The 20,898-nt window shown below is 38.4% G+C and overlaps 1 protein-coding gene and 1 pseudogene across 1 annotated transcript; both read left to right on the forward strand.

Annotated features, from left to right (window-relative positions):
- Positions 1 to 442: 442 nt before the first annotated feature.
- Positions 443 to 4,954, forward strand: LOC147330829 (taste receptor type 1 member 3-like). Its single transcript, XM_086294243.1, has 8 exons — positions 443 to 645; positions 752 to 1,052; positions 1,328 to 1,684; positions 1,783 to 2,199; positions 2,289 to 2,492; positions 2,603 to 2,723; positions 3,379 to 3,749; positions 4,146 to 4,954. Exons 1-8 carry the CDS (start codon positions 443 to 445, stop codon positions 4,746 to 4,748), a joined length of 2,577 nt encoding a protein of 858 aa, XP_086150369.1. The 3' UTR covers positions 4,749 to 4,954.
- Positions 4,955 to 13,780: 8,826 nt separating this feature from the next.
- On the forward strand, positions 13,781 to 17,365 carry LOC147330830 (taste receptor type 1 member 3-like; annotated as a pseudogene).
- The last annotated feature ends 3,533 nt before the right edge of the window (positions 17,366 to 20,898 follow it).

Genomic DNA, 20,898 nt, shown 5'->3' on the forward strand with positions numbered 1-20,898 from the left:
ACTCAAATACCACAAGAACTCTAGAATACCAGAATGATTATGAAATCTAAAAAAAAAAAAAAAAAGCAAAAATTAAAAAACACTAGAACAGCAGAGAGAATAGAAATCTCTTAATGGGAGCCCTAAAAGTCCAAAGCAACTCAAAACTCAAAGATCCAAACCAGGAATCATGATACTCATGATAGATAATTATTCCAAAGACAAACAAATTTCAAACCACAAACAAATTCTATGAAAATACTCCGGAAAGATGAACACTGCAGACATACACACAAACACACAAAAGTGCAAAGTGAATCTTTTTTCTCAGAAAACCATAGAGGTTTTAAATATGTCTGTGTGAGAACACAGGTGAATTTGCATAAAACCACTTACATGATGCACTGACATAAAAATACGCTGCTGTCATTGCTGTGGCTTCATTCGCGTGCTTATCAGTGTCATGGCTTCATGTTTCGCTCTGCTGGTTTTGTGCTGTTTCTTTACACTGAGCTGCAGTGAGAGTTTGCCTGAATGGGTCAACAACATTTCTACCAGCCTCTTCAGTTTGTCTGGGGACATTATGCTTGGAGGGCTCTTTCCCATTAACGATGTCACCAGCAGCCTCAGTGATATAACAGAGCCCAACCAGATAAGATGTGAAAGGTAAGGATGGTTGTGAACAACCCTTAATAATAACATGAGACTCTAATCGTGTATGCTAACCCTGACTTACCACAATATTTACTGTTTTCTGCTTGTGGGTAAACAGTGTAAATAAGTTTGGACTGGGACTTGCTATAGCCATGAAATACACAGTGGATGAAATCAACGGAAATCAGACTCTCCTCCCAGGCATCAAGTTAGGTTATGAAATCTATGACACTTGCACAAAATCTTTAATTATTATAAACCCTACTCTGTCTTTCCTCAATGAAAAATCCGACCAAGAACTACCTGTGCAGTGTAATTACACCGACTATGAGACCAGTACAGTTGCAGTGATTGGTCCTCTTGGCTCAGAAATGGTGTCAGTCATTGGAAAACTCCTGGGATTCTTTTTGATGCCACAGGTTTGAATACACATACATCTTAAGATTTGCAGCATAGTTTCTATTAATGCAAAGATCTGACAATAAATGTTTCAAATGTAAAAGTAACTCTTACAAGTCGATCAAAGGATTTGTGCCAGGTTATATCACAGAAAAATTAACTTGTTCTTTTATTGCCTGATCTTTAGATAATTGTTTTTTTGTTTTGTTTTTACCTTGAAAATGATATATTAGGTCTTACATGTCAATAGTGATTAGAGTTATCTCTGATTTTCTGTTTTTAATTTTCACACCAGATTAGCTATGGGGCCACCAGTGACAGGTTCAGTGATAAACTTCTCTACCCGTCATTCTTTCGTACGGTGGCCAGTGACAAATGGCAAGTGGATGTCATGATACAGCTAATACAGGAATTTGGCTGGAACTGGGTGGCAATTGTGGGCAGTGATGAGGCATATGGGCGACGAGGTGTGCAGATGTTCACCAAATTGGTAGAAAAAACATCTGTCTGTGTGGCCTATCAGGGCCTGATTCCAGTGTACACTGACCCCGAACCAACAATCAAAACCATCATAAACAATATCCAAATAACCAATGTTGGAGTGGTAGTGGTGTTTTCTCTTCCAGAGCAAAGTGAAATCTTTTTTAGAGAGGTTGGTGAAACAGAGAATTAAAGCAGCTAAGAACTGTATTAATTTCTATTAGTGCATGGAGTTTGTTCAGTACCAGTCAATCGTTTAATTTTTTCCAGGTTATCAGGAGTAATTTAACAGCTGTATGGATCGGCACCACAAGCTGGGCCAACGATGCTCGAGTGACTTCCCTGCCCAACATTGAAACAGTTGGCACAATCATTGGATTTGTTGACAAAACAGACACCCTCGGCCTGTTCACCAATTATGCAATGGAGCTCTTCAAGAAACTCAGTGAAGAGCGGGCAAAGACATCCACTCCAGCCACAAATCCTGAGAATCCAAACTATCGCTGCCCACAATGCTGGAATTTGTCACTAGACAACATTAGCATAGTGGAAGCACCTGCAGTGCAGACATTAAGTTTCAGTGTGTATGCTGCTGTTTACAGTGTAGCACAGGCACTGCATAACCTGCTAGAATGCAATTCAACTGCCTGTAAGTGGGGATCTGGAAGAAAAATCTATCCCTGGAAGGTGATTTATTTTTTCTAATTTATAGACCGTTGTATTTAAAATCAAGCTTATCAACAATAACAAAATGAGTTAAATTACATTTTTTACAGCTGTCTGAGGCTTTAAGGAACAGTTCTGTTAACATAAATGGCACACATATAGAGTTTGACCAATATGGTGACCCGAACATAGGATATGGTGTGATTCAGTGGATCTGGACAAACTCATCTCAAGTGGACTTTAGAAATGTGGGAGAATTTACTGAACAAAAGCTGTTCTTCAATAAGTCCCTCTTTCAGTGGGACACTAATCAGGTAATTTTTGTAACTCAGAAAAATATGTACAACTTATGTAAAAACTTTAATATCCAGGTCACGATCCAGTTTGAGATCTTGGATTTTCTTTTTTACCACAAACTTTGCAGGTTCCCGACTCCACCTGTTCAGCAATGTGTGGCAAAGGCCAGGTCCACAGAGTCAAAGGCGTCTACTCCTGCTGTTTTGACTGTATTGACTGTTTGGCAGGCACCTACCAGGCAAATAAGGGTAATGTGGTAGTCTCAGATATCTGATGTTGCTTATTTGCTTCCTTGTCAAGATATTCAGTGCATCTAGAATCCACAACGGTACGCTTCTTTAATATGTTGCTATGTGACAGCCTTATTCCAGAATGGATTAAATTCATTTTCATTTCAAAATTCAAGATTCTTGCTCATATCTAAGCATATAAATGTCAACAGATTCATTTAAAATAGAATAAAAACAGGTAAACATAAAGAGCCTTTCACTGTCCTAATAAATACAAAATCTACCTGTTGCGCCTGTAAAAATTCACAATTAAAATGCGGCAACTAGTTTTAATCTGTGATAATCACAGAGTTAAAATAGTATTCAGTAGATGTGCAGACATTATATTTGAACCTTTTTTGTGCTGAAAGGAGACCTTCAAGACTCACTGTATTCAGGCAATTAATGCATCTTCTTTGCAGTATTTAGCTAAATCAATGACCTGTAATACTAGATTAAAAACACAAATGAGAAAGTTGTATCATTTTCTTGTCTTTATCTGCAAATCAGCATAATCCATAACATGTCACTGATGTGTGACAGGATCCCTAAATGGTGTGTGTATGTTGTTTGTTTGGTTGGTTGATTTTTCGTTTTTAATGGAACCAAATTTTTTGTGCTTTCTCGGTCATAGACGACACCCAGTGTACTAACTGTCCTTACCGCCAGTGGTCCCAGCATCGCAGCACGAACTGCACTGACCCCATCTTTAAGTTTTTTACCTGGGGCAGTCAGGATGCTGTGATAATGATGCTGGTTGGTACCGTGCTTTTGGTATGTCAGGGGTCAGTGGGTATCGTGTTCCTGATGCACCGAGGAACCCCCCTGGTAACGGCCTCAGGGGGACCCTTGAGTTTTGTGGCTGTGCTCGGCCTGATGGGAGCCAATCTTAGTCTGCTGCTCTTCCTGGGGGAGCCAGGGGATGTGGTCTGCCGTCTTCAGCTGCCCTTCACTTCCATTTTCCAAACTGTCACCCTCTCCGTTATCCTGTCCATCTCACTACAGGTGAGTTAAGAATGGTGAAACACTGCCCCACGATGGCATTGTGCAGAAACTTCAGAATCAGTTACAGAAAAAGCAGATAGAAAGCATGCAGTGCTTTAATTCTTCTCTCAGCTTTCCCGCCTTTTTTAAGTTTGTTTTAAAAAATATTTTGATTATTGCTTATGGCACATCCAATTAGAGACATCGTGTGTAATTAGAGACAGTTTCTATTGTACTTTTAATTTTGTACCTTAATTGCAGCAGTATTCAACTTTGAAGCAAACAGCTGACATGAATGAACTATTGATCTATAAGAATCTCATTTGTTGGTTAAATATGTCTAACTTTATTACATTATTTTAGGCCTTTCCATAAGATCTTACGCATGCTTAGAACCCAACCTTTCTTTTCAAACAGATACTCTATGTGACAGAGTTCCCAGAGATGGCTGCCTCTCATCTGCATTTGTTAAGAGGCCCTGTGAGCTGGCTGTTTGTGCTGATCTGCTGCGCTGTGCAGGCTGGTCTCTGTGGCTGGTTTGTTCAAGAAGGACCTTCGTTGTCTGGATATGTGGCAAATATGACAATAGACTTTGTAGAATCATTCCTCTCGTGTCCTGTTTCACCTTTGATTGTATTTGCCTTAATGCAAGGTTTCAATTATGCAATGGCCCTTGCATCGTTCATGTGCACCTTCATGGCAGTGAAGCCTCTTCATCAGTATAATCTAGCCAGGGACATCACCTTTTCCACCCTGATCTACTGTGTCATTTGGGTGATCTTTATTCCTATCTACGTAGACAACAACAGAGATAATAACAAGAACAGGTCAATTGTCCATGTTTATTTCAGCCTAGCAAGCAACTTTGGACTGCTGGCAGCCTACTACTTTCCAAAATGCTACTTGCTGTTAAGGAAACCTGACTTAAACACACCAAAGTACTTCTGTACCTTCTTAGAGGGCGTCCCACCAACTCAAACAGAAGAGGAGCCACAGCCAAAAGCACAGGAAGGACAATAAACAAACTGTTCATAAAGTAAATGAAAGAATGTGAAAAAAGGACAGCAATAGTTGTGTAATGTATACCATGAGACTGTACTCTACAAAATACACTAGATTAGATATAATAATGATATAATAATCATTGTTTCTCAATCACGCCACAATTATGTAAATTATACACCAAATAGTGTAGAATGAATATATTGCAGGCAGTGTTGGGGAGTAACGGAATACATGTACCGCCGTTACGTATTTAGAATACAAAATATGAGTAACTGTATTCCGTTACAGTTACCGTTTAAAAAGGTGGTATTCAGAATACAGTTACTTTGTTGAAATAAATGGATTACACTGCGGTACTTTCCTGTTTCATTTTGTCGCGGGTCAGGACTGTTTGGGTTTTGTTTGACAGCTACGTTCTGTTGTTCCAGGCGGCAGCATTACGGTTGCCATGGTTACAGGGCGACGCTCTCTCTCTCTCTGCGACTGTGTGTTTCCTGGGTGAGAGAGCGCCTTTTCGTTGTTGTTGTTGTTGTGCTAAGCTAACAGGCAGAATGCTACAAGCATAGCTCTAAAGAATGTAGCATCGTGGGCAGTGTAGTCCGTGTTGCAGGGAGAATGGACTGCCATACACGTTATGGGTCTGTGAGCGCGAGAAGGGAGAAAAAGGGGAGTGGAAAGGTACGAGTTGTCATCGAGGAAAAACGGGAGCTGGAAGCATGTAAATATAATAATAACCACTGCAGCCAAGAAGAGTGCCTGACGAGCCCAGTTGTAAGTAAGCTATTAAGACTCGACTGTACACCGTGTTCGTGTTTTCCTCCGAAATTAACAAGTTCCGTTGGAGCAGCCTTTCAACGCCTCTCTGTCTCTGGCAAGCAGAGTTGACCCACACAACAAAGTAAAGCTATTTTTCGGCTACGAGCCGCCGTATTAGTCAGAGGTCCCTTTACTACAGTTCGGAGTCGCGGACCTTCAGTAATAGTAATAAATCACACAGCAATAGTACATTCACGTTGTTGTAAAAAGCATGATAATATATTAAGTAATCCAAAGTATTCAGAATACGTTACTGTCATTGAGTAACGTAACGGAATACGTTACAGAATACATTTTAGGGCATGTATTCTGTATTCTGTAATGGAATACATTTTAAAAGTAACCTTCCCAACACTGATTGCAGGTGCCAGTTTAGCTCAGTGGGATGAGAAGGCAACCATATGCCGAGTGGCTGCCGGCCCAGGTTTGAATTCAACCTCCCCTTTGCTGCATGTCTTCCCCTCTCTCCCTCAACTTTCCTGTCAATCTTTACTATCCCTATCAAATAAAAATGCCAAAAAGAAGAAGAAGAAGTTATTTTTATTTAGTAACATGCAATCTATAATAGATTATTCGTCTAAGAAATTATTATTTTTCAGGTTCATATTTTGTTTGTGTTGATGTTGGTGACAAAAGTATTTACTGAATTAAAGTAATGCTGTAATTAAACAATGTAGTGTGAAATTTTTACTCTAACATTATTGGTTGTAGTTTAGAAACCTACTATTAGAGATTTAATGGCATTTTGCTTTAGAATAATCTCACTCTCAGTGATCACGTCATGCAGACAGTTTTGCTTCAGAATAATAAACATTAAATTATTTCAATTTTATTATTGTGTCACTGACTAATTTTGGGTTTGACCTTTTATCTGGTAAATCTGGGAGATCGTGGCTTAAGAGTTGGGTGTTTGTCTTGTAATCGGAAGGTTGCCGGTTTGAGCCCCGGCTCGGACAGTCTCGGTCGTTGTGTCGATGGCCAGAGGGGCCAATGGCAGCCTCGCTTCTGTCAGTCTGCCCCAGGGCAGCTGTGGCTACACCTGTAGCTGCCTCCACCAGTGTGTGAGAGTGAATGAATAGTGGCATTGTAAAGCGCTTTGAGGGTCCCGAAGAGCGCCATATAAATGCAATCCATTATTATAAATATTGTATTGCAAATTACTGCTGTATAACTCTTTTAGTACTAGAATGTATTGTACACTACTGTACTTGAATTGTATATGGATTCTAAATACATTAAAACAAGAGTCCAAAGTTTTTGACATGCTTTGTACAATAAAACCTGAAGGCTATTTTTGACTAAATGTACTTAGCACACAAATTTACCAATAATTGTAGCATGAATTGTGTGTGTGTGTGTGTGTGGGGGGGTAATTGACTGCTTCCAGGTGCCACAGGCAGGGGAAACAAGCAGGAACCAGAATGAGACTCCGCCTTTGAAATGCTGAAGCAGAATCAGAATTATGCACTCACACGCCCTCATGCACACAAACCGAGAAGAGAAAGAGAGAGCAGAGAGTGGAGAGACAGGAAGACTGACAGTTCATTATGAAATGGCTTTAATGATCTGACCCACTTGAGATCAAATTGGGCTGTATGAGTCCTTGAAGTAATATGACTCCGACACTCCAGCTTAACATTTAAGAACATTTAAGAACCTGCAGCCAGTTAAGTTAAAAGAAAGAATTAAAGAATGTATCAATTCAACAAATTTATTTTTGTTGTTGTTGCTGCTTTTTCATTTTTAACTCAACGCCTTACTGCTTGTCATGATTTTAATAATTCAAATAAACAGTAAGCAGAACAGTAATCACCCTATCACCTCATTTTAGTTTCATTTGAATTCACACTGGCTTTACATGGAAATTAAAGGAGGCATATCGGGTGGCCAGAAAGTTTTTATTGGTATAGATATCAGCTTAACAACTGGAAATATGTCTGTGTTTTTAATGCATTTAATCAGGCACACCAAATATCAATTTTCTCTTTTCAACCCTTTCATACAGTAGTTGTAAGTAGTTATAAGATATTTAAGCGATACATATAGATTTTTTTTAAATGGCTACATGTTTTTCAAACTCCTGTTACTAAAGATTTCCCCAAAAAGATTTTCATATTTATATGAACATGAAAATATTCATATTGTTTGAAAATATGAATCCAAAATATGCAAATATGAACAAAAAAGCTGATCTAAAATGTGTTTAAATTAATATTTAAAAAGAGCTTACTTGCATGCCTGCTGTAGTTTTATGCAAATATCTTGGGAGGAAATATCTAAATTTGCTTTTGTGCATGAGCAACATTACATGCAAATAAACATTCAAAACCATCAGTGAGGTGAATACAAAACATAAAAGTTAAAATGGATAAACATAGATCTTAATACAAATGTATATAATGTATATACGTTTCCCATATATATGTTATCTGCTGAGTTATCTACTAAACAGCTTTAAAGTCATCTCCTTGCATTGCTGACAATTCACAGCTGTACTTTTCAGGTAAGTCTAACAAACCTCAAAAGTCTCTTACCTCAGCGAATGCTTCATTATTTTTAGTAATTTCCTTTTGACTCAAATTTTCTTTGAGACAAAGAATTTTTAGATGTAATGTCCTAAAAATTCTATAAATGTAGAACTTTGTCTCATCTCAATTATTGTAACTCGCTTTTCACACATATCTCTCAGTCTTCTGTATCTTATCTTCAGCTGAACCAGAATGCACAAAAACTAGCGAAATTCATTTAAAGATTGTGTTAATTCATCAATTACTTTAAACCTATACATGGCCAAGCCCTTGTTTACATATCACACCTGAATCCGCTTCTCCAGTCATTTAATGGGGGTCTTTTAACTGTTCCACATTCTTACTTTAACCTCCTAGGTCCTGGCGTCCAAATATGTGGACACCACATTTTGGGTTATTTAGACCAAAATACTAAATTTTGCTCTACAAGGGCCTGATATCCACTTACGAGGACATTATACTGCTACTGTTCTATCAACATTTTAAATGAATATCCTCATATGTGGCTCTCATTCTTCTTAGAAACAAAAATTAGGTTAAAAAAAAAAATCTGGTAATTCTTTGTTTTTACATTCATCAGGTCCCAATCAGCCCAAATATCAAAGAGAAATTAAAAATGCATGCCTTGGAAGAGTTCGGGTCTTAGGAGGTTAAATTCAAAAGGGACCACTCTTTTTAGGTTGTTGCACTGAAACTCAGGAAATCTTCTTCAGTCTCTCAGGTTGACTGAATCTGTGTTTTGTTTTAAACAGCTGCTGAAAGCTAATTTTTAAAGATTAGCTATTTGTTAATATTTCACCCAATATTTCAGGTTATAGTTTACATATAATGTAATATGAGTTACGTATGAGCAAATGGATGACTGTATGTTTGACTGTGTGTTTGTAAAATTCATTAATGTATGTTTTATTCAAAGCATTGTACCAGTGCTTTAAAGTGTGCATTAAAATGATTACCATTAATATTGTTATCAATATGATCATTGTCAGGCTGTTGATACTTCTTATGGGTTAACAGATAACAAGGTTTTGGTTTCATATCATCTCAGCAAACAGACACAGCAATTTACTGTACAGGTTCAGCATGGTTAGTGTGTGGATTTTACAGGGGAGGAATCAAATGTGGAATACTGCAGGCAGAATACTAAACAAAAAGTGACCCATTATTGTGGCTGATTGAAGACCTAAACTAAACATAAAACAACAAAACTATCATCCAAAAGCAAAGCGTAATCAGGAAACACATGCAAAGGAGCTCAGAGGACTCATGATGCAGACAAACAATAGACACAAGGATGACTGAAGTATGTACACACAGAAGGCTGATTAGGGATAAAGGACAGCTGGTTGAATGGGACACAAGTGCAGAAATAGAGGAAACTGAATGGAAGCAAAACTCAACCAAAAAGCAACCAATTGTCAAAAATAAAACAAAAGATCCCAAAGACAAAAAACAAAACATGGGTATAACAAGTCTTAAATGTAAAGACAGAGATAAGGGTGAAAGAAGTGACTGCTGAAAGAATTGGCAGTGAAACACTGAGGAAAATACACCTTTGCAAAAAACAAGCTCAAAAGCTAACCTGAAGCTGAATACAGACCAAAGAATCTAAACCAAACACGAGAACAATAAGTCTTTTTCAAAGGCATTAAAACTTCATAAATACTGAACAGGAATTCAAAGACTCGAAGTAATGCTTAAGACAGAGAAAATATCATGAAAACTAAACAGGAATCCAGACCTCCGTGACGACGAGAGCTTCCATAATACAACAATACTAAAGCTCAACAACAAAAACCTTGAAGTAAAAGAACAACCCCAGATTTCTCAACCCCAGCACTGTAGCTAGGCTAACAAACAGTCAGAGGTCTGTTGAGCTGACTATTCGTTTGTATCCATGTTGTACTTCTGAGTCCACTTTACCAATCACTTCCTCCAAACCATCAACGTGTCTTTAAAACGCCATTCCTATCAGACTCCTCAAAGAAGTCCTAACATTAATTAATGCTTCAATCCTAAATGAAATGAATCTATCTATGGTAATGGGTTACGTACCACAGGCCTTTAAGCTGTATTATATAGCTGTATTTAAGCTATATATTTTTTTACAGAGATTAGAACATGCCATGGTTAAAGGTACTGTGTTTCACTGGTTTGAATGATATCTATCTAACTCTCTCCAATTTGTTTATGTAAATGGAGAGTCTTCTTCACACATTAAGATTGATTGTGGAGTTCTACAGGGTTCCATGCTAGGACCAGTTCTATTTAGATTATAGATGCTTCCCTTAGGCAGTATTATTAGAAGGCATTGCAAACATTTTCATTGCTATGCAAATGATACCCAGCTTTATCTATCCATGAAGCCTTGATAAAATTCAGATAAAACCAAGGTTATTGTACTTCGCCTGACTAACCATATTCTTACTCTGGATAGTATTATCTTGTGATTTTGTGCTATATAAATAAAATGTAACTAATCTGAATAAAAGAGAGCGAGAAATCAACCTGACTTTTAGATTAATGAACAAATCAAAACATGAATCCTAAACTTCATAAATACTACTCGAACTCAAATACCACAAGAACCCTAGGGTATCAGAATGATTATGAAATCTAAACAGGAATAAAAAACTTAACCAAAGAATAATCAAAAATACTAGAACAACAGAGAGAATAGAAAACTCTTAACAGGAGTCCAAAGCAACTCAAAACTCAGTGACCAAACCAGGAATCACTACACTCATCATTTTTTTCTCTGGTCCCCTGCCCAATCAGACCAGGAGTGACATGTTTAGCCGCATGTTATCTTAAATTGCTGGCTGTCTGAGTGGTGTCCCAGAAACGATGTGGGCTTCATAGATAATTGGCAAACCTTCTGGAGGAAACCTGGTCTTGTTAGGAGAGACGGCATCCATCCCACTTTGGATGGAGAAGCTCTCATTTCTAAAAATATGGACAAATTTATTAAACCCCCCAAAATATGACTATCCAGAGTTGGGACCAGGAAGCAGAGTTGCAGTCTTACACGCCTCTCTGCAGCTTCTCTCCTCCTGCTACCCCCCCCAAAAACCCATCTCCATAGAGACTGTGTCAGCTCCCAAAAAGACAAAAAACAAACTAAAAACCAGCAACAAACAACTTAAACATAAAAAATCACAAAGAAAGAACAATACAGTATCCACATCCGAACCAAAGAGTAAAACAGTGAAATGTGGATTATTAAATATTAGGTCTCTCTCCTCCAAGTCTCTGTTAGTACATGACTTAATAATTGATCAACAAATCGATTTACTCTGCCTTACAGAAACCTGGTTGCAGCAGGATGATTATGTTAGTTTAAATGAATCAACACCCCCGAGTCATTCTAACTACCAGAAACCTCGAAGCACAGGCCGAGGGGGCGGTGTGGCAGCAATTTTTCACACCAGCCTATTAATTAACGGAAGACCAAGACAGACTTTTAATTCATTTGAAAGCCTGATGCTTAACATTGTCCACCCCAGCTGTAAAACTCAGAAACCAGTCTTACTTGTTATCATCTATCGTCCACCTGGGCCTTACACAGAGTTTCTGTCTGATTTCTCAGACTTTTTATCTGATTTAGTTCTGAGCTCAGATAAAATAATTATTGTGGGTGATTTTAACATCCATGTAGATGCTAAAAATGACAGCCTCAACATGGCATTTAATCTGTTATTAGACTCAATTGGTTTCTCTCAAAATGTAAAAGAACCCACCCACCCCTTTAATCACACTCTAGACCTTGTTTTAACATATGGCATAGAAACTGAACATTTAACAGTGTTTCCTGAAAACCCTCTCCTGTCTGATCATTTCCTGATAACATTTACTTTTACAATAATTGCTTACACAGCAGTGGAGAGTAGACTTTATCAAAGTAGATGTCTTTCTGAAAGCGCTGTAACTAAGTTTAAGAATATAATCCACCCACTGTTATCATCTTCAATGCCCTGTACCAACATAGAGCAGAGCAGCTATCTGAACGCTACCCCAACAGAGGTCGATTATCTTGTTAATAATTTTACCTCCTCACTACGTACGACTCTGGATACTGTAGCTCCAGTGAAAACTAAGGTCTCAAATCAGAAGTACCGGACTCCGTGGTATAATTCTCAAACACGTACCCTAAAGCAGATGACTCGTAAGCTGGAGAGAAAATGGCGTGTCACAAATTTAGAGGATCATCATTTAGCCTGGAGAAATAGTTTGCTGCTTTATAAGAAAGCCCTCCGCAAAGCCAGAACATCTTACTATTCGTCACTGATTGAAGTAAATAAGAACAACCCCAGGTTTCTCTTCAGCACTGTAGCCAGGCTGACAAAAAGTCAGAGCTCTTTTGAGCCAACTATCCCTTTAACGTTAACTAGTAATGACTTCATGAACTTCTTCACAAATAAAATTCTTATCATTAGAGAAAAAATTACCAATAATCATCCCACAGATGTAATATTATCTACAGCTACTTTTAGTACCATTGATGTTAAGTTAGACTCTTTTTCTCCAATTGATCTTTCTGAGTTAACTTCAATAATTACTTCCTCTAAACCATCAACGCGTCTTTTAGACCCCATTCCTACAAAACTGCTCAAAGAAGTCCTGCCATTAATTAATTCTTCGATCTTAAATATGATCAACCTATCTCTAATAATCGGCTATGTACCACAGGCCTTCAAGCTGGCTGTAGTTAAACCTTTACTCAAAAAGCATCTCTAGACCCAGCAGTCTTAGCTAGATCATCTGCAGAGGAATGGTTTATTTGAAGAGTTTCAGTCAGGTTTCAGAGCTCATCACAGCACAGAAAGAGCTTTAGTGAAGGTTACAAATGATCTTCTTATGGCCTCTGACAGTGGACTCATCTCTGTGTTTGTCCTGCTAGACCTCAGTGCAGCGTTCAATGCTGTCGACCATAATATCCTATTAGAGCGATTAGAACATGCTGTAGGTATTACAGGTACTGCACTGCAGTGGTTTGTATCATATTTATCTAATAGACTCCAATTTGTACATGTAAATGGAGAGTCCTCTTCGCACACTGAGGTTAATTATGGAGTTCCACAGGGTTCACTGCTAGGACCAATTCTGTTTACATTATACATGCTTCCCTTAGGCAGTATCATTAGAAGACATAGCATAAATTTTCACTGCTATGTAGATGACACCCAGCTCTATCTATCCATGAAGCCAGGTAACACACACCAATTAGTTAAACTGCAGGAATGTCTTAAGGACATAAAGACCTGGATGGCCGCTAACTTTTTGAATTGAATTGAATCATTGATAGTTACACCAAAGGAAAACAAATTTCAAACCACAAACAAATTCTATGAAAATACTCCGGAAATATGAACACCACCAACACAGCATAGACCCAAACATACACACAAGGTGCAAAGAGAATGTTTTTTCTCAGAAAACCATCAAGAACATTAAATGAGACTGTGTCAATAAATCCTCACAAACAGTAGTCAAAATTTGTTTAATGTGATTTTAAAAACTTTATACTACACATGTATTTTTGTTTATTTGTTTTCTTTATGATATGCTCTTACTGAAGTGTCAGGTTTGGGTGGCCAGAAGAGGGAGGGCATGACAACTTACAGGTGAATTTGCATAAAACAACCTATCATTATGCACTGGTATATAATTATACTCCTGTTATTGCTTTGGCTTACTGGCGATATGGCTTCATGTTTCACTCTGCTGGTTTTGTGCTGTTTCTTTACACTGAGCTGCAGTGAGAGTTTGCCTGAATGGGTCAGCGACATTTCTCCCAACCTCTTCAGTTTGTCTGGGGACATTATGCTTGGAGGGCTCTTTCCCATTAATGATGTCACCAGTAATCTCAGTGACATAACAGAGACCAACCAGATAAGCTGTAAAAGGTAAGGATGGTTATGAACAACCATTTCTTAATAATATGAGAATCAGAATAACTGTGTATGCTAACCCTGATTTACAATGACTTCTACTGTTTTCTGCTTGTGGCTGAACAGTTTAAATTTACGCACACTGGGACTTGCTATAGCCATGAAATATGCAGTGGATGAAATCAACAGAAATCAGACTCTCCTCACTGGCATCAAGTTAGGTTATGAAATCTATGACACATGCAGACAATCTTCAATTATTATAAAGCCCACTCTGTCCTTCCTCACTGAAAAATCCGACCAAGAACTACCTGTGCAGTGTAATTACACTGACCATGAGACCAGTATAGTTGCAGTGATTGGTCCTCTTGGCTCAGAAATGGTGTCAGTCATTGGAAAACTTGGAAAAGATTTGACTCATTATGCAATAAATATTTCAAATGTAAAAATAAATCTTTAAAAACTCCATGTATTGGTGCCAGGTTATATCACAGAAAAATTAACTTGTTCTTTTGGATTTGGTTTTGTTCAGCAGTCAATTTAACCTTTTTTAACCCTGATAAACATAACATAAGTTCAGTGATAAACTTCTCTACCCGTCATTCTTTCGTACTGTGCCAAGTGATAAATGGCAAGTGGATGTCATGATAAAGAAAATAGAGGAGTTTGGCTGGAACTGGGTGGCAATTGTGGGCAGTGACGAGGAGTACGGGCAACGAGGTGTGCAGATGTTCACTAAAATGACAGTAAACAAATTGGCAGAAAACACATCTGTCTGTGTGGCCTATCAGAGTCTGATTCCAGTGTACACTGACCCCAAACCAGCGATCAAAACCATCATTCATAACATTCGAGTGACCAGTGTCAGAGTGGTAGTGGTGTTTACTCTTCCAGAGCCAATTGTGGCCTTTTTCAAAGAGGTTGGTGAAGCAGAAGTTTAAAGCAACTAAGAAATTTATTATAATCTATTAGTGTATGGAGTTTGTTCAGTACCGGTAAACCATTTAATTTTTTCTAGGTTATCAGGAGTAATTTAACGCTTGTGTGGATTGGCAGCACAAGTTGGGCAATACATACTCGAGTGACTTCTCTGCCCAACATTGAAACAGTTGGCACAGTCATTGCATTTGTTGACAAAACAGACACCCTCGGCCTGTTCGCCGATTATGCAATGGAGCTCTTCAAGAAAGTCACAATCAATCAGTCAAACAATCCCTGACCACAATGCTGGAATTTGTTACCAGACAACATTAGCATAGTGGAAGCACCTGCAGTCCAGACATCAGCTTTCAGTGTGTATGCTGCTGTTTACAGTGTAGCACAGGCACTGCATAACCTGCTGGAGTGCAATTCAACTGCCTGTGAGTGGGGATCTGGAAGTAAAATCTATCCCTGGAAGGTGATTTTTACATATAGTTAGGTCTTTAATTTGCAGGCCAAAAACACAATTCTTAATAGGTATATAATTTTGCCTTTGTGCATCACTGCATTTTGTATTTTAAATCAAACAATTAAGATGTGAGTGAGATGCAGATTGTCAGCTTTTTCTCATCATTAGGACATTTCATTAATTCTAATACAAATTCCTAAAGCTCGTTTTCAAATATAGTTAGCCATTTTAAGAGGTTCAAGTAATTAACAAGTAATTAAACTAACAATTTTAAATTTCATACTTATATTAAACTATCATAATTATACTTGGATGAAAATCCAATAACCACTTCTTTACCCCTTGTTCTAAGCCCCTCTGTATTTCCTTTCATGAAAATTACAGTGAAACACTATAAAATTCAAATTTAACACAGAATGAATATCAAATATTATGCTTCATTTCTTATGGCTTAAGAAGGGAACAGGATTTATCTTTTTATGGTACTGGGATCGTGACCCAGTGTTCTGTGCTTTGCACTTTTGAATCTCGTTAAATTAATTTTGAATTTGAGAAGCGAACCTAGTTTCTAGATTTTATTATGTTGGGTTTTCTTGTTTAATTCAGAGGACTAGAAATGGTATCGTTTGGTAATCCCTGGTAATTTTCCTTCTATATTGTTTAGAAATCTCTAGGTTAGTTTTAAGTTAATCTAGGGTTATCAGTTTATGTTCCCGCTCCTTTGGTCTGGTCTCTGTGTTTTGTTCCTTGGCGTTCCCTCCTCTCTGTCATATCTCTTGCCCTCTCTCTCTCGTCCCTGTGCTCTGTCTCCATGTTCTTCTTCCTGTGTTTCATCCTTTGTCTCCCCCAGTCTGTCGTTTGTTTCCATGTTTGTTTATCTCCGTCTTTGTCAGGGCTGGGTGTCCTTGTCTTTCTATTTTATTTTCACAGTCCCTCGTGTCATGTGCATTGTGTTCAGTTTCGCTTCCCCTGTCTCATTATGCCTGATTTGTTGCTTTTGTGTTCCCATATGTCTCCACTTTTCTTAATCGCCTTCATGTGTATATATTGTGTCTGTTCCCATTTGTCCCTCGTTGGAACGCCAGTTTAGCATTTAGTTTTGGCCAGTTTAGTTTTTTGTTAGTAAAGTCTTATTCTTCTTTTGGCCTTTTTTGTATTTCATGCAGCCTTAAATAGTTGGCTTGCCTTTTCTTAAGATTAGTTTTGTCTGCTTTTGGGTCCTCTCTTCAAATATACCATCTGCGCACACAGATCATGACAAATACAGCCATGAAACTGCTGGTTAGACAAATTTCTAATTAATTTTGAGCCTCTAAATGTGGGGGAACATGAATAATTAATGTCTTTAATTCATAAGCAGTTAATACAATTTTTTCTAAAGGCAGTTTTTTCTCTCCTGGAATTAAACCTGAAAGTTTACACATCGATCATATATTGATCGACTGATTGGTCGTCAGTGGTTTGTGTACACGGGCAACACTACAACAAATTAATGACCTAACTGTAGATGATTGGACACAATTTCCAAACAACGGTGTCAATAATAACGTTAAAGAATTTTGCAGCTGTTGCAGGTTTTAAAGAACACTTCTGTTGACATAAATGGCACAGATCTAGACTTTGACAAAGACAGCAACCCAAACATAGGATACAATGTGATTCAGTGGGTTTGGACAAACTCATCTCAAGTGGACTTGTGAGAGAATATACTGAACAAAAATTGTTCCTCAATAAGTCTCTCCTTCGATGGCGCACTAATAAGGTAACTTTTGAAACTATGTACATCAACTTATATTGTATAAAAGCTTTAATGTCCAGTGTATTTGACTTCTAAGATTTTTTACAGCAAATGTTACAAGTTCCTGAGTCTGCCTGTTCAGCAATGTGTGGCAAAGGCCAGGACCACAGAGTCAAAGGTGTCCATTCCTGCTGTTTTGACTGTATTGACTGTTTGGCAGGCACCAAATAAGGGTAATGTGGTTTTCCACCATTGTCTCCAATATGTGACCTTGCTTATTTGCATCTTTGTCAAGAAATAGAGAATAATCCAGCAGGTAAGCTTAACATAACATGAGAACAAGTCAATCTCGTGGGCATTCCTCTACCTGCCAGCACTTTTAAAATTCACTGATTAGCATGCTCCAGCCCGTTTTAATTAATTAAAATATTAGAGAATGTTTCATAGTTGTACAGCGTGAACCTTTCTTGGGCAGAAATGTGACTTCCAACAGTCACTGCATGCAGGGAAGAAATATTCTGACAAAATAACCCTTTAAAAACCCAAAATTGAAGTTTGAGGATGTTTAAGATTCAGTAAATCAGTAAATCACAGCCATCAGTTAAACTGATTTTTAAATGTTTTCATTTTTAATTTTTTCTTTTGTTTTTAACCAACCTAAACTTTTGTGCTTTCTCACTCATAGATGACATCGAGTGCACTAAGTGTCCCAACCACCAGTGGTCCCACAATCACAGCACGAACTGCACTGACCCCATCTTTAAGTTTTTCACCTGGAACAGCCAGGATGCTGTGATAATGATGCTGGTGGGGATGCTGCTGCTGGTATGTCAGGGTGCAGTGGGTGTCATGTTTCTGATGCATCGAGGAACTCCCTGTTAAAGGCTTCTGGGGGAACCTTGAGTTGTGTGGCTGTGCTCGGCACAATGGGAGCATGCCTGAGTCTGCTGCTCTTCCTGGGGGAGCCAGGGGATGTGGTGTGTCGTCTTCAGCTGCCCTGCACTTCCATTTTCCAAACTGTCACCCTCTCCGTTATCCTGTCCATCTCACTACAGGTGAGTTAAGACTGGTGAAACACTGCCACACAATGGCAGTGTGCAGATAGAAAGTATGCAGTGTTTAAATTATATTCTTCTCTCAGCTGTTCTGTATTTAATGTGATTAAAATAAACTTGTATTTTGATTGAACTTGTTATCCATACTTACAGGAATTACAGACCGACATGTATTTTTTAGACAGATTGTGTATGTAAATTGTCATATATATATATATATATAAAAACACCCAGCACGCCCCTGCGGGCGGTTTATCCTTCAAGCTCGGGTCCTCTACCAGAGGCCTGGGAGCTTGAGGGTCCTGCGCAGTATCTTAGCTGTTCCCAGGACTGCGCTCTTCTGGACAGAGATCTCCGATGTTGTTCCCGGGATCTGCTGGAGCCACTCGCCTAGCTTGGGAGTCACCGCACCTAGTGCTCCGATTACCACGGGGACCACCGTCACCTTCACCCTCCACATCCTCTCGAGCTCTTCTCTGAGCCCTTGGTATTTCTCCAGCTTCTCGTGTTCCTTCTTCCTGATATTGCTGTCATTCGGAACCGCTACATCGATCACTACGGCCGTCTTCTTCTGTTTGTCTACCACCACTATGTCCGGTTGGTTAGCCACCACCATTTTGTCCGTCTGTATCTGGAAGTCCCACAGGATCTTAGCTCGGTCATTCTCCACCACCCTTGGGGGCATCTCCCATTTTGACCTCGGGACTTCCAGGTTATACTCGGCACAGATGTTCCTGTACACTATGCCGGCCACTTGGTTATGGCGTTCCATGTATGCCTTGCCTGCTAGCATCTTGCACCCTGCTGTTATGTGCTGGATTGTCTCTGGGGCATCTTTACACAGCCTGCACCTGGGGTCTTGCCTGGTGTACTTCTGTACCTTCTTAGAGGATGTCCCACCAACTCAAACAGAAGAGGAGCCACAGCCAAAAGCACAGGAAAGACAATAAACAATTAAACTGGTTAATAAGAAAATCAAAGAATCATTCATTTTGAAAAACGTACTTTTTTTTTTACTTCCTACAAGAATAGGAACAACTGTGTAATATATACCGTAGTTCAGTAGACTATAAAATCCACTAGATTAGATTGGGATAAGTATAAGCATTAGGGCTGCCACAAACGATTATTTTGATAGTCGACTAGTCACCGATTATTTATGCGATTAGTCGACTAATCAGATCATCATCCACTGGACGTAAAACTACAGCTTATTGCACCAGCAGCATCTGCTCTTATATAACTATCATTAGCTTACAGCTTTAAGCTTTTAAGGTGCTAACTAAAAATAAAGACAAGATGATAGTTTATTCAATTTTAATGAAATTTGCAGATTGTTTCGGTAAAGTTTAACAAACTCCTTGCTATCTAAAATATAACAGGACACCGGAGTATATTCTCCAGCATCTCACACTTCTGATAATCAGCTGTCGTTTATTCAGCTGTGTAAAAACTATAACTTTAATCTCAGCCAAACCGATTTACTCAGGAACAAATAAAATACTAAAAAAAAAGCCAAACAATAACATTTTTAAGTTATCTAAGTGACTCATATATATTTAACCTGAGTCGCGAAAGACAGCGGTGGGTTTGAAAACAATTTGCCGGGAGTCCGGTGTTCTCACGGCGCTAGTGACCTAGCCCCCGGCTAGCTATTGAGCTAGTGGGTAACAGACGTCTCCGAAAACGTCGGAGCGCTTTTGAAAATATGTGGTGTCCTGATAAACTGAGCAGATATTTGAGGTTTACACAGCTACATTCTCGCCTGAAAATATGTTAAACGTTTATTTTGTGACCCAGAAAGAATAATAAGAGTAATATTAAAACTAACTAGCTACCGCCATTGTTGGAAACTAAGCTGGGCCGCGCTATGAATTCTGGGATACAGCTGCTTCTTCTTCTTCGGGGTTTAACGGCAGCTGGCATCCTTGTACATGCTGTGCTGCCATCTTCTGTTTCAGTCCGTTATTACACTCTTAAATCCTGCTATTATTCCTGCGTCTTTTGCGATCTTACAAAGCTTCAAACGACACGTCGACTATTAAATCAGTCGTCGACGATTTTGATAGTCGACGTAATCGTGACTAGTCGACAAATCGTGGCAGCCCTAATAAGCATATAAGCATTTTTTCTCAATGTAACAAATACATCATATAACACAAGAGTACAGTGTGCATAGATACAGTAGTAGCATGTAATATTTTACTAGTTGTTACAAAAATATATTCATACTTGATTTAAAACGTTTTTTAAAAAAAAGAATTATCTTTCAGGATTGTTGTTTCACTTATCCTTTTGAGAGTCACAGCATTAAGTGAATAAAAATGCAATGAAACAATGTTCTGTGTAATGTTTTGTTAATTTAAGGTATGACTTGTGTTGTGACTTATGTTATAAGGTTATGCCTCAGAGTAATACACGCGGCATTAGTGGAATCTTATTATTGTTTTTATGAGTTTAATTTTTTAAACTGGTAAACATGGAGTTATAACCTTGCTTTTTTGTATTGCGTTTTTCTTGTTTGTACCAGAACCGGCAAGCTGTCAGATTAATGACTAGAGTGTGAACTACAATATTCAACTTTTAAATAATACTTATGTTGGGGTCAAGAATAGAACTGAAAATGCAGTACAAGATAATAAAACTTAAGTATTGTATATTACTAAATATACTACGGAAATCAGAGGGGTAAATATATGCAAAATGCAAATTCTAGGAGTTTTTCTGTGTACTTGGTGATCAGAGCA

Source organism: Aulonocara sp. 'chitande type north' Nkhata Bay, linkage group LG5 (genome assembly GCF_057382095.1).
Source record: "Aulonocara sp. 'chitande type north' Nkhata Bay isolate Kocher_YH1m ecotype deep benthic linkage group LG5, A_spYH_male_GT1.1, whole genome shotgun sequence".
Taxonomy (NCBI): Eukaryota; Metazoa; Chordata; class Actinopteri; order Cichliformes; family Cichlidae; genus Aulonocara; species Aulonocara sp. 'chitande type north' Nkhata Bay.

Bases quoted from the DNA above. Each gene is read 5' to 3' on its own strand.
- LOC147330829 (XM_086294243.1), top strand. From the start codon at position 443: ATGGCTTCATGTTTCGCTCTGCTGGTTTTGTGCTGTTTCTTTACACTG. The intron at 2,200-2,288 runs GTGATTTATTTT...CATTTTTTACAG, and splicing joins GAAAAATCTATCCCTGGAAG to CTGTCTGAGGCTTTAAGGAA. The intron at 2,724-3,378 runs GTAATGTGGTAG...TCTCGGTCATAG, and splicing joins CACCTACCAGGCAAATAAGG to ACGACACCCAGTGTACTAAC.